At 37.3% G+C, this 14,793-nt stretch overlaps 1 protein-coding gene across 4 annotated transcripts in view; it reads left to right on the forward strand.

The window, feature by feature from the left end:
- Positions 1-14,793, forward strand: part of SSH2 (slingshot protein phosphatase 2) — a 216,413-nt gene that overhangs the window by 118,431 nt on the left and 83,189 nt on the right. The window contains exon 1 of one of the 4 annotated variants that reach the window (XM_006184959.3): positions 3,217-3,506. The exons of the other annotated variants lie outside the window; for them this stretch is intronic. Coding sequence (XP_006185021.1) covers positions 3,382-3,506 — 125 coding nt within the window. The 5' untranslated portion in view covers positions 3,217-3,381. Of the gene's footprint in view, positions 1-3,216; positions 3,507-14,793 lie in introns of those variants that run through there. 4 annotated transcript variants of the gene reach the window in all.

Raw genomic sequence — 14,793 nt, forward strand, 5'->3', positions numbered from 1 at the left:
CCTGAGGTTCTGAACTCTCCCAAAAACAGATCTTGGGACATTTCTTCAGGGTTTATTATCCCATTTTACAGAGGAAGTTAAGTGATTTGACCAAAATCTCAGTTTATTAAATGACTGTTAGAAGTAGAATTTAGGTCCTCTGGTTTCTAGCCCAGCTTTTGGTACTATAAATTAACACTGTTTTCTTTTAGTATTGTCAGTTCAAGTGATCCACCCATGTTGAAATTTTGTTAGAATAACAAAATCATCTTCATATCCTTAACTCACATTTCAGGGTCTGTCCTGGAGCACAGTAATGTCAGTACACGAGCCTCTGATATTACATGGTTTTACAATGTTTATACCTTATGGAGGGACACATGGAGATAGTAATGGAGATATCTTTTACAGATACAAGAGACATCTATTTAAATATTTTTTAATGTATTAACATATGAATCTACAAAAAATTTAATTTGGTCATAGCCACATATTTCTAAGCCTTGAAATGTTTAGCAGATGACATGACAAAATTCATTTCAAATCTACAAATCTACTAACTCAAGCAAGAATGTAAAGAAATGCAGCAATTTTTCTTCAGGGCCTTTGTGCAGATTTTTTTTTTTTTTTTTTTTTTAGAGAAAGCCTCTTCTGACTTATGTGGAGTTGAAAACTCACATAGTTTATTTCATGCTGGTCAATTTAATTTGGAATCATTTCTGAATTTGTAGATGCTTGGATATAGAGAGCTTGCTCCCTAGAGCCTTGTTTCCTGACAGTGGAGAGTAAAGGATTAAACTGAGCTGAAACTAAATTGATTGACATTTTGACACTCTGCAGATTGTGAAAAGAAAAGGAATTTGTTCAACTTTTAAAAACAGATAGTAGTAGAAATAACTATTTCCTTAAAGGCACTCCAGTCTGCAAAGATTTTTTGTTGTTGTTAAAAACCAAGAGTCATGTTCTAGCACTTCCCAATTTTCTATATTACAGCTCAAAATGAGAATTTAACTTTGAAAAGCTTTTGAAAAGGCCTGGATGGGGGTGTTAAAATAGTCTCCTTCATTCGTTGAACAGGCACTGACAGAGGTCTTTTGAGGGGAAACAAAGGGCTGTGCATTTCTGGGGTGTCACTATAGGAGCCTATTTATAAAAGACAAGTAAACATATTTATAAAATCTTTATCTCTAGGGTTTTTAAATGCCAGAGATATGAAGTATTGAAGTGAGTAAGATATATTTCCCACTGCCTTCTTTTTCCAACAGATACAGGTGATTACCATTGCCATCATCTTTCCTAAATGGCATCATTTAGTGTTGACTTCAATAAAATCCTATCTCTGCTGTGTCATGAAAGGAACTGGACTCACCTTAGCAATACTGTTCTAAACAGCCTGCTGCCTTTTCTTTCTTTTTTTTTTTTTTTCTTCTTTTTATTTTTTTGGATCACTGCAGGAGGCTGTAATAAATTACAGCCTGGAAGAAGTTTCAAACTGGCAAGTTTGCCAGATATTTAAAGCAATTTATTTTGGGGTGTATCAGCAGATTTTTTTTCTTACACTTCCATTTGGGTGCCTGCTGACACAGCCTGAATAAATCTTTCAAAATTTTTCCTTCCTAGAGATGGATGAAGATGATGATGCACTGGATTCCAAGGTCCAGACCTTTCATTAACTCTTCACTTACTAACTAGTTCCTTCCTATTACTAGATCTGTAGGAAATTTAGATTCTTTTCCAGAATGAGTTTGCAGTATTTCAAGTCCCTCAGTGCCTTGGCAACAACTTTAAGTTTAATGAAGGGTCAACTAACTAAAGAGTGATTCTGGTTTTAGATACAGAATTTAGATTATTTCATTACTAGTATTTTGAAAATTGCCCAACTTCCCAATAGGAAAACATCTGAAAATTTATATAAAACAAAGACATTTCTTCTTGATTCTAGCATATGTTGAATGGTAAAGTGAGTTCTTCCTAATTTTAGTCTCTTTTCTCTTATAATTCTCCTCTAATTTCTCTTAAAATCTTTTTTCATGATCTCTTGTAATAGTGAAGTTGCTTTTTAAAATTATTTTTGGCTCTGGAATTCCTAAGCCAACTTTATATTGATACATATTTTAGTCAAGTATCCAGAAAAGCTAAAAATAGTGATGCCTGAAAATATTGTTCTGATGGGCAAGAGATAAGGGAGCTATCTTTTATTGAGTGCCTGCACCAGGCCAGCCTTTTTTGTAAGCCACTGCTACATAGTGTGTAGGAGAGAGGCTGACAGAAGAGATTCTCATTTTACAAAGAGCTGGTCCCTGGTCAGGTTAAAGGCACTGCTCAGTGAGTTGTTAGGAAAATCATAAAGGCTTAAACTCATGAAAGCATCAGGGAATAGGATTTGATGGGGAAAGCCCTAGATCAGGAGTCTAAAACCAGAGTTCCCATCTAGGTGATGTCACTTACAAACGAGGTCATCTGGTTAGAACCTGAATGTTTCCCCATCTGCAAAGTGAGGATAAAATCTCTAGCCCATCTTCCTCTCTAGATTCTTTGGCACAATAGTTCTCAACCATGGCTGCACACTGGAATAACCCTGGGAGCTTTGGAAAATACTGACGTCTAGATCCCAGCCTTAAGAGATTCCGATTTGATTGGTCTAGGGTGCAGCCAGACATTGGGATTTTTTAAAAATCTCTGCAGGTGACTCATATGTGCAGTTAAGGCTGTGACTCCTTGGTTTGAAGGATGGTTAAGAAAGCCCTTTTAAATTTATTTACAAGGGTTAGCAGATGTTATCAACAGTGTAGCTAGACCTTTTTCCCATCATAAAACAAACTCTTTTGCTGTAAAAAAAAAAAAGATCCAATTAATCTGAATTTTCCCAGCCCTTAGCACATAGGACGCCGTTGCTAAGTATTTGTTGCATTTGTGAACATACGGCCTGGGTTTGAGGTTCATGTATAAAGCCAATTAAGAGGCAGGACCTTTCTGATGAAACATTCCCAAGAAATGCGAGCCTTTCTTGCCCACCCCCGTATCGCTTCATTCCTTCATCCTAGCCGAGGAGTCTTGGGGGAACCCTTGCTCCCCAGGGCCAGACGCCCACGGCGGGATCCATCGGGTGCCGGAGCCTCCGGGGCGGGGCACCGGCAGGACCCTCCCGCCGGCTCCGTCAGCCCCGCCCCGCCCAGCCCCGGACGCGGGTTGGGGCGGGCTGCTGGCGGCGCCCGGCCGCCGGGACTCCACAGCCGAGCCTCAGGGCTGCGGCGGCTGCCTCCGCGCGACCCGGCGGGCCCAGTTCGGCCGCCGGGCACCCGCGCTGCCCGCACCTCCAGTCCGGCGGAACCCAACGGGAGCGCCTCGTGCCCAAACCGGGCAGGGGCCAGGATGCGGAGCTGTGCACCTTGAGCCGGCCCCATGACCCTCAGCACGTTGGCCCGCGAGAGGAAGCCCCCCGCCTGCACCTGCAGCCTCGGTGGTCCCGACATGATCCCCTACTTCTCCGCCGACGCGGTCATCTCGCAGAACGCCATCAACCAGCTGTGAGTGCGCCGCGCGCCCTCCCGCCCTCCGCGAACGCCCGGAAAGTTTGCTCTTCAGCAGCCGCTTTCCCCAGCAGCTGGGAGCAAGGAAGCGAGGGAGGGCGAAATCGCACTCTGCGTGCTTGGAGGTCTTGGGGCGTCCAGGGGCATAGTGGGGTGGAGGCGCAGAGTAATTTTTGGAGGCAGAAAATGTCCTAGGGGTGGGGAGGCGAACAGAAGAATCCTTTCCGAGAATTTCTGGTAAACTGAGAGAATCTGAAAGTGGGGTCGTCCTGAAAGTGGGAAGTTGTCTGTGGTGACAGAGTGACAGCCGTGTGGCACTCGGGAGACCCAGGCTGAAAGGCAGTCAGTAGCCTCTGGACCGCCAGCCGGAAAAGCCAGGACTCCCTTGCCGGTCCTGGTGATCAAGCTCCCGTGTTTGTTGTTTTGTTTTCTTGTTTCAGATAAGTTTGCGTGTGACCATGGGTTTCTGTTGCAAGCTCTGCACACAAAGAAAGGCAGTCCATTCTTCACACCCTCTGGCTGTAGTCTGGAATTATTTCAGAAAACTGGATTTCAGTAGTTTAGCTCACTTTCTTTTTTGTCTCCGCCTGTAGTAGTACGTGCTTACAACCCAAGCCTGCATGCACACCTTTAATCTCTGAAGTGCAAGATTCAGTTGCATCTTTAAATCATCACTGTTTTTGCAGTCTCTATAGAGTTTTTGTCCCTCCCTTCCATTGTGGTTTAGCTATTTCTGAGAACTGTGTGCTGAAGCTTGTGGTTAATCTCACCTCACAGTTATAAAGGTCCAAACAGAGGAACTCCCGTCTATTCAAGTTGAATTCTTAAACTAGTTGAGTGGTTTAGGGTTACTTTTAGATAGCAACAGTTTGGTCCTCGTAGTATATTAGCACTCATTCAGAGTAACTTCAGGAAGTCACCTACTTCTGTTTTGCCAGACTCCTGGTACATAAGCAACCTCTGTCTCCCTCCCAGGTCAGCCCTGAACAACTTTTTAATTTAATGTCCAACAACTGAAACTTTCCATTATCCCTGATTAAAGGTCCCAAGAATAGCATGTAAAGTAATTTATAGATAATCTTAAATCTACTTTATGATTTTTAATTAACAGTTTACTCTCTTACCAAATCAAATTAAACTCATTTGCATTTCAACTTTTTTCCTTTGTGTTAATTCCTGGTGGAGTGCCTAAAAAATAGCCCCCCCCAAAAAAAGTGGTTTTACTGCTCTATATTGTACACTCTACAGAATTAAATCAACCACTTACTTGCATTTTCTCTTTTTAAAGAAATGGAGTGAATAATCTGCAACTGGATAACCAATCTCAAAATAATGATGTTAACAATACTTTGAAAATAAAAAAGGTAGTTGAAGCAACCCACATTTCCATCAGTGGATACATGGATAAACAGAATGTGGCATATAATACAACCGAATATTATTCAGCCTTAAAAAGGAAGGAAATTCTGACACATGCTACAACATGGAGCAACTTTGAAGACATTATTCAAAGTGAAATAAGCTAGTGACAAACTACAAATACTGTGTGATTCCACTCGTGTGAGGTACCTAGAGTAGTCTGGTTGCCAGGGGTTGGTGGAGGGGAATGAGAGATTTGTGTTTAATAGGTACAGAGTTTCATTTAAGGAAGAAGAAAAAGTTATGGGGATTGATGGTGGTGATGGTTGCACAACAGTGTGAATGCATTTAATGGCAATGAACCATACATACACTTAAAAATGGTTAAAATAGCAAATTTTATGTTCCATATATTTAACTACAGTTTAAAAAGATTAAACAAAATTTAAAAGGCAGAGCTTCTAAGCTTTGTGGAGGAAAGGAGTTTGACTCTTGCTTCCTGGTGTAGTCAAGCAAGAACAGATTTCTTTTCCTACTAAATAGTGTCTTTGGGTAAGTCATTTGACTTCAGTTTCTTAAACTGTAAAATGAGGATATGTGGTTCTTACCCCAGAGGATCATAAGAGATTATATGTGTGGGAACAATTTACAAACTATAAATGCCTACGCAAAAAAAGAAAATGAGTTAATTGAAATTAAACAGTAGCTAATAGCTGCCATTTATTGACCACTTGTCACTGTTCTAAGAGTTCAACGTATATGGTTATCTCGTTTAATCATCACAGCAACCTTATGAATTAATTTGTTCTATTTACGTATATGAAGCTAAGACTTAGAGAAGTTAAGTAATTGCTCAAGGTCATATAGCTAGTAAATGACAAAACTGTCCTTAGACTCCAGATCTGTTTCCTAGGCCAGTGCTCTTGACCACTGTAAAAATGATATTCTGGCTTAGTTGCAAGGTCACTTTTTGAGACTTACAGTCTTAGGAATTATCTTTAACTGCTGACATTGTCACCTTAGTAGTGAGAAACATTTGCTATACTAAGAGTTCTGCTGCTAAGGTAGACAGCCTTTAAAGAATTTGCAGAATATTTCTCTTTCTTTTTCATCTCTTGCCACTTTTTTTTTCTTGGGAGAGCCTTACTAATAGTCACTTCTTCTGAAGTGTATTTTTTAGTATTGCTTTAGCGATCATGTTTATTTAGCATTTATAGTGTTGCCTAGTTCATTTAAGGGTCATCCTGAATAAAACCCTAAATTTTAACTTAAGCATTTTTGGTGCCTAATGCACAAGTTCTTAATTTGGAGTCCTTGGTTACTGAAGCCATGGATTGGCCTCAGAAGGTCAATGAACTCCTTGAGATCATATGAAAATGTTGGATATATAAATATATTTTTTAAAATCAGATTCTCAAAGTAATGTGATCTCATAAAAGGTTAAGAATTTCCTTCCTAAAGGGAAGTATTGTTTCTAAGGCCTGATACTATAAAAACTTAACTGATGTGAGCATTTCCCTGTGGTGCCAGATGTGTAAATAGGAGTGATGAGAGGGCGCAACTAAAAGATAAAGATTTAAAGTCCTCAAGTGTGGAGAGGAGGGGGTACCTTAACACCTAAATACACTTAGTGCAGTGGTTCTCTTGTCCTTGCTGAGGACCCACTCATAAGAGTTTTTTTCCTTTTCTCTTTTGCTACCTCAGATTTACTCTGAATTTAGAAACTAAGTAAATCATGTAGCAAATCCTATGAGAATTGCATCAGAGTAAAAAGACCACAGTCTTTTGAGATCCTAGGGGCTCTCCTATGGAGAGAGTTAATGACCTTCATAATATAGCCTTTGGATACCTATTTTGGTGATTTTCATTCTAATTTCTTGACTTTAAGCTGTGTTATATATATATATATATATATATATATATATATATATATATATATATATATATATATATATATATATATATATATATATGAAATTAGAGAATAGATTGCTATTACTGTATTTTATTGGGAATTATATCATTATTAGAGTAAGGTCTCTCCTTGCCGTCACATAAAACTCACCAAATATAGTTATTTTTTACATATTCAGTGAAGAACATTAAGATGTGCTTGAATTTACTCCATAAAAAAAGAATAGTTACTGTCATAAGTGTTAATCCTACTAGAAAAAAAATATGTGAGCGACCCAGAGCATCATCTGATCAAACTTCAGGAGTCTTGGATCAGACTGCTCAAATGATCATGAAAAGTTCCATACCCTTTAAGATTCTACACATGCTTTTTAATAGAATAAAAATATGAACTTCTGAAAAATAGGGGAGCCTATGTACGTTTCAGAGAGTCAGCATTCAACCCCTGAGAAGTGAAGTTGCCAAGCAAAGGACCAAGACTTTTCTAGTGTTATTGTTATATGCCAAACAAATAGCTTATCGAGAAATAGGTGACTGTCTTTGTGTCCTGAAAAATTCAGGGAATGATCAAGAATTAGTAGATAAAATGCTGGCAAAGGCTACCATTAAAACAGTGTTTCCGTTATGGAAACCTCTGATCAAAAGTCTTGGAACTTAGATGCTTGAGACATTGCTTGATTTGTTAATAAGGTTACCTAAAGCTTTTTATCCTTGACCTAAAAAACTTGTATTTATTTGCTTGGTTCCATATATTAATTTGATTTCCTAGCTTCACATCAGTGCTTTCTGAAGCTCAGGCTCAGTAACAGAGGAGCACATTGAGATGATTATCCAAGGTGTACCTTTTCATGAAATTGAAAGGTAGAAACAGTTTTATTTTTGTGTGTTTAATGGTGGTAGTACTAATGCTCTTTCAGCTCTACTCTGTAGTTTCACGTGCTCATCCCTGAACTTAAGCTTGTGCCAGAATCACCTAGATGGCTTATTAAAACACAGACTGCTGCCCACACCCCTAGGGTTTCTAATTCTATAGGTCTGGAGTGGGACTAGAGAATTTGAAATGTTTAACAAGTTCCTAGAGGATGCTGATAATGCTGGCCTAGGGATCCCACCTGGGGGATCACTACCTAAAAGTATTCCTCTTGAGGCAGCTTGGGCAGTCATTATCCACGTTTTGTAGAGTAAAACTAAAAAAATCAAAACAGTGAAGTGATTTGCACAGGGGTTACATGATTTGTTACTGGTAGAATTGAAACTAGAACCAGCATTTCCTGTCTCCAAATATAGAGCTCTTAACAATGCTGCACTCAAAGTTCTGATACATATATCTTTGCATATATGTGGGCACATTTCTTTAGATAAAATTCTAGCAGTGGAATTTGTGGATCTGATGATATGTATACATTAAAATTTTGATACATGCTGCCAAATTGCTTTGCAATTTGCTTTGTCAATTTGCTCTTACCAGCTATAAATAAGAGAGTATGTTTCCCTATGTCTTCACCAACTCTGATAATATTAATAAAGATATTAAATAGTAATTAATTTTTTCCTGAGCTCTCACTCTATGGCAGGTATTGTTTTGAAAACTATGCATATTAACTCACTCTCTCTTCTTAACAATTCTGACTTTGGTATTACTCTCAATTACAGATGAGAGACACAGAGATGTTAAGTAACTTGTCTAAGATTACACAGCCAGGGTGCAGAGGCATTCTCATTCCAGGGCCCCTGCTCTTAAACATTTCTCTTTTTATAGTGCCTTTATTGTAGATGTTTAGCATTCTTTTGTGTCTTTATTGGTCTTGCTCATTTTTCTTCTGATTTGCATGTTTGTGCTTCTGACCATTTTTCCATTGGTATTTGTTTTTTCTTTCTGATGCAGTACTCTGTGTATTTCTGAAATGTGCGAAAAATACCTGTTCCCAGCCTATTGCTTGTCTTGTAACTTCGCATCTTGTATAAAAGCTTTTAATTTTTATGTAGTAAAATCTGTCAGTAATTTCTCTTATGATTTCAGTTTTGTATCTGGCTTTTAAAAACCCTTCCCACCCACTCCTAGGATTATGAAAGTACTCTTCTGTATTTTTCTAGTATGTCTACACTTTTAGAAATTTCACTCTTTAAAACTTTTGGAATTTATCTTTACAGGCATACCTTGGATATAATGCAGACTCAGTTCTAGACTACCACGATAAAGTGAATATGGCAATAAAGCAAGTCACACAGATTTTTTCGTTTGCCAGTGCATATAAAAGTTATGTTTACAGAACAGTCTACTAAGTGTCTACAATAGCATTATGACTAAAATAATAATGTACATACCTTAATTTTAAAATGCTTTATTGCTTAAAAAATGCTAGCCATCATCTCTTTCCTTCAGCAAGTCTTGATTTTTTTGGTGGTGGAGGGTTTGAAATACTGTGAGAATTACCAAAATGTAACACAGACACACAAAGTGGGCAAATGCTGTTGAAAAAATGGTGCCAATAGACTTGCCTGACTCGGGGTTGCCACATACTTTAAACTTGTTTTTTTTTTTTTTTAAGTGGTATCTGCGAAGCATGATAGAGTGAAGCACAACAAAACGAGGAACGCCTGTATTTACTGTGTGAGGCAAGGCTCTGACTTTACCTTTCTTCAGATGGACACACTCAGTTATTCCAATACCATTTACTTAGTCCGTTCTCATTTCACTGATGTGAAATGCTCTCCCTAGGATATATTAAGTCCTGTTGATACGTTTTCTTTCACATACCAATACCACACTGTTATACTTAATACAGATTTAGTGGACGTTTTGATATCTTGTATCATGAGGCATACCTCAGTGTTTTGTTTTGTTTTGTTTTGTTTTTAAAATATCGTACCTACTCTTATTTTCCAGGTAAGTCTTAGAAAGCTTGTCAATTTCAACTTTTAAAACTGCTTTTGGGATTTTTATTGAAATTGTACCAAATTAATTTTGGAGAGAATTAACAGCTTTACAAAATGAGCCTTCCCTGTGAGGAATGTGATATGTATATCTATTTATTCACTGTTTTTAAAACGTCCTTCATTTAAATTTTACACATTACCTCATAGAGTAATTACACATTTCTTATTAGGTATATTCATGGATGTTTTATAAAAATTTTTGTTGCTCTTGTGAACAAACTCTTCTTTCCCATGATGTTTTCTAATTAGTCACCGTAGATGTGCAGCAAAACTGCTTCTATATCAGACCACCTTGCTGAACTCTGGGCCTAATATCTAATAGATAACTTAGTTGATTTTCTTAACTTTTCTGGGTGGATGATTACATCATCTATCTATGAGTTTTACCTCTTGAGTATAACTCTTCACTGCTTCGCCTAGGGCTTTAGTATAACGTTAGAGTGGCAATGCTCGTGGTCTTGTTTTCTGTTGTAAAAGGAATGCTTCTTATGTTTTGTAAATAGATGTGTTGTGTGCCATAGGTTCTGGCAAAGATCACTTATCAAGTTGAGGGCATTTCCCACTATTCCTAATTTACAAATATTTTTAAAGTAGATATAGTTACTGAGTTTTATTGAATGCTTTTTAGACATCTGTTGGAATAATAATATTTTCCCCCTTTCCTGGTAACATCGTGACATGCAGAGTTGCAAAAGTTGAGTCATCCTTTCACACTGTGTGCACTGTTAACATTGCTGGAATTGGTTTACTAATATTTTTAGATTTTCTCATTCAAATATTTGTTGGCTCTTTGGTGCTATCTTTGTCCAGCTTATGTCTGATTTGTAAAATGATTTAGCTATAGCCTTCCATCTTTTTCTAGCTCTGAAACTGTTCTTTAGCAGAAATTCTGCACTTTAATAGCCTGAAACCAAGAAGTCCTACTCCAAGTGTTACAATTTTATGAAATTGTTTTGCCTTTCGATTTTTAAATTTTCTTCTTCTTATTGAATAAGGGTGTTCTTCATCCATGATACTTTAAAAAATCTAGATATGTCCCTTACAGAAATGGGCAAACATAATTAGAATAGTTGATAATTCAGTGATTGAAACCAGGCATTCATTTATGACTAAGAGCTTTTTTTTCTCTCTTTGGTGGGTAAACAGGCTAATAATTTTAAAAGGCATGAGATGTCTCTTTGACTTTAAATCAGTTCTGGTTTTGTGTTTGTTTCTGATCCTTGAATAGATAATAAAGCCTTAAAAAGTAAAAATTTTTTTAAGGGTGATCAAATAAGCTTACATCAAGTGAATCAATCTTTTAGGTGTTACAGTCTTCAGATATGAAGGAGAAATTAATGATCCATTGTCAGAGTAAAAGGTACATTTGTGTTTTCATTAGTGGTGATAACTTTGTGTGGCTTTATCCACACTTGTGCTTCTTTGAAATCAGTAGAGCAGAAATTGGCTTGGAACAGAGTGTGGGGAAAAAGCTCTCAACTTTGGCCTTATTGGAAACAAGTTAACTGAAGAGTAAATCTGCATAATGAAGATGAACAGGAATGGTGAGGTTGTGATGCACTTAAGTCAAGATTTCTTTGATAAATCTGTAGTGAATTTTTTCCCTAAATTACCATTCTTTGGATTGTGTGCTCGCTCACCTGTAATCACTCCTGAAATTGGGCAATTTCTTTAGTCTTACACTGAGAAACCACTGCCCAAAGCCAAATAATTAAGGATGTTGTCATCCTCTGTCTCCAAGAGCTCTTGGACCTTGGGGTAATAGAGGGGCGAAACAGCTTGCTCATATCTCCTCTTGGGTTTCTCCAGTAAATGTGAGTCTCCTTAATTACCATTTGTGAAATTGCCTTGGGGCTAAAGAAGAGTGGTGTAGATGCTATTACATAATGTTTCTCAATTTCTAAGGTGAAAGCAAAAAAAAAAAAATAATAATAATAATAATAATAATAATCAGTACCCTTACTACTTTCAGATAAAGTTAGAGTTAGCTTTACATTGTTAGAACGATGCAGAATGTTGCTGCCACTAACATAATTAAGTTTAACTTGAAGAAACGTGCTAATAAAAACATCGAGGCCTTTTTAGGTGTTCCTGTGATTTGGAAAGGGTTTAGCAAATGATTTATAAATAGATTACTAGTACCGCACACCACAGGGCAAATTTGGGCTTACTTCCTTTTTGCAGGTTGTGCAGATTGAGCAACTCTTGTTTTCTGCATTTATCTGTTTTTAGAGGGGTGTGACCCTTCTTTGAGTAACCTGGGGGATTTGGCATTAGTTTATGTCTGTTAAAGCAATAGAATCCAGATGTTTGAATTACTCTCAAATAAAGAGAAACCTCAGTGTTAACCTGTTCTAAAGTAGGGTTTTTTTAAGTTGTAAATTCAGTTTTCCAGATGGAGAAGACATCAATTTTTTTTTTTGATGATGATGATGATAAATGGTTCAAATTGTTGCTTATGTTTTGGGGAGAATAATATCTGCCTTATTTCAGGGGACTGTGGAGATCAAATGAGATAGTTAATGAGAAAGAACAATAAAAATTTTAGTTATGATTACATTACTTTTATCATCGATACTTAATGTTTATTGACAAAGATTCACGTGGATTTCCATGATTCATAGTAGGATGTTTCAAGCCCTGAGGATTCTAGCTGTGGCCTTTATGTTGCTTGTCTTCTGCGGTGTCTGTATTCTTAAAAGTTTATACCACAGACAGGCCTGTTTACAACCCAGGAACCTTCAACACTTCAACAAAAGGCTGATACGAGATTTATGAGCATCTTGTCTGTGCGTCTCATCTCTGTTGTTCTCTGAGTTTTGTGTCATAAAAGCCAGTTGATCTCCATGAGGATTAAATTGAATGAGAGTGTTTGTGATTTTTCTTCACTGATTTAAAATAAGTATCGCTTTTAACAGAACCCTCTTAAGAGAGATGCCATTTCTTTGGGACTCTCCTCTGTCCCACGTACCTTTAAATTACTGTGTTTTTCCAAAAGTTAATATACCCAATTCTCATGAACACCAAAAATTTTAATTTCCTATTATAATATCACCTTTATTTTTGTGGAGAAATTTAGTTTGAAAAGTTGGGACATCTGTGAATTCTAAATGTAAATTTTTTCTTCCTAGGAGATGAGTGAAATAGATTCGGACAGTGTGTGAAACTGAACTTTTTGAACGTCCCTTTGACCAGATATGGTATAGATCATTCTATCAACCCCACCCCCGTGATGCTCATCCCTCCCCAATAAAATCTCACACTTAATTCTTAAAGTATCCCATTCCTTAAATATTCTCTGTAAAAATTATCTTAAACGGTTTCTTGGGTCACATATTCGGTATCTTACTTGCCGTTTGTTCTTGTGGCTAATGGTGATAACAGTATGGTGTTTGGAATGAAACTGTCCTGAATTCCAGTCAGTTTCACCACCTAAAGCTGTGCAACCTTAAACGTATTCTGTAACCACCATCAGCTTTGTTTCCTCATCAGTAAAATGGAGTTTATAGTGCCTATTAATACTAATTAAATGTAGTTAATTTAATTAAATGTAATGTTTGTAAAGTACTGCAAATAGTAAGCACTCAGTAAATGGTAGCTCATATTTTTGCTCTTTTGACATGAGCCAAAGTATAGGAGAAGAAATTAGAATCAGAGTGGCATGACAATATGAAGGTAAAAATTCCATTATTTGCATAATCGTCATATCCCGGTCAAAAGGTGGGAGATATAAAGAAATACAAGCCATGGTTCCTGCAGTCAGAATGTTCAGTCTGTTGTGAGATATAAAACAGATCAATAACAGGATAGATAAGAACACAATTTAGCACATGCTGAGTGCCAGATGAATGGTGCAGTTGGTGCTTTAGGTAGAGAACAAAAAATTATTGTAAATGAACCAATTAGTAAAGACTTTATGGTAGGATTTGAGCTGGAACTCTGACCTTTATTTCTGGCCCTCTTAAATGTCTTGGTTTATATAAGCAGAGGTAAAGGGTACTTGAGTGGTGAGAGAAAAGGAAAACTAATGTGGCAGATGTTATGGTCTTATTACAAATAGCTACTTTTCAGTGAATGACTGCTATTACTCATATGGTAAGAAGGAGAATCTAGAAAGATTTTTGTGTAGACTGGTAACGTTCATTAGAAAATAGCTCTGAGCAAATTTTGGATATATCACATGGGCAGCATTTTAATAGAATTTTTATCGAGTACCCACGGACTACACAGCACTGTAACCAGCATTTGCAGACTTGACAGCTTATTTAGGAAGGGTGCCAATTAAACGAGGCTGTTGTTATTGAATCAGTACCAGTGGCTGGAAGTACAATGTGAAATCCCCATAGGCAGTGTAAGAACAGAAATCATTAAACTATCTACTAGTGACTTTATGGTTAAGAAAGAAGGAAAGAAAGGAAGAAAGGAGCACGTTCAAGTAATCCAAAGCAAAACCTCATTCTCTGCTTCCTCCAAATGCTTAACTCTAAGTATTATTACATCAGCACCATGTGCTAGGCAAGGTGGTTTCCTTAGCACAGAGGGCTTGTAGTATTTACAGTGGAGTAAGCTGTAAGGAGAAAGGTGTGCTGATTGCTGGTTTTCCTTGTTCTTAATGGCTTGGCTACCAGTTTATTGGACTGGTTGTCAGTTAATGGCTCATCTTATTTAGCATTTTATAAGCAATGTACAGCTCCTTAGTTTAAATACACATGGAAACCATCCTAGTAGACAGGGGGATCTTTAAGCCTGTAATTATACATCAATTAATAAAGACTAAAAGCTATATAAATGCCATGTTACACCAAGTCTGAATGACAGATTAATGATGATTGATTCAAAGAAGAGTTACCGCAACTACTAATAATTTAGCAGATTATGCTTTATACTCTGCTGCGCTGAGCGAAATGGTAAACTAAGACTGTGTTTATTTACGTTTAGTGATTCTAACTAAATGAATTTAAACCCAGTGTAATTTTTTTTTCAAAGTTAAAGAAAAACTGACAATGTAAATTGGCTAGTTGCTGTCTCTCTAACCTAAAGATTGAAAGCTGCTGTTGTTTTCGTCATACTTTAT

Source organism: Camelus ferus, chromosome 16, assembly GCF_009834535.1.
Source record: "Camelus ferus isolate YT-003-E chromosome 16, BCGSAC_Cfer_1.0, whole genome shotgun sequence".
NCBI classification, from domain to species: Eukaryota; Metazoa; Chordata; class Mammalia; order Artiodactyla; family Camelidae; genus Camelus; species Camelus ferus.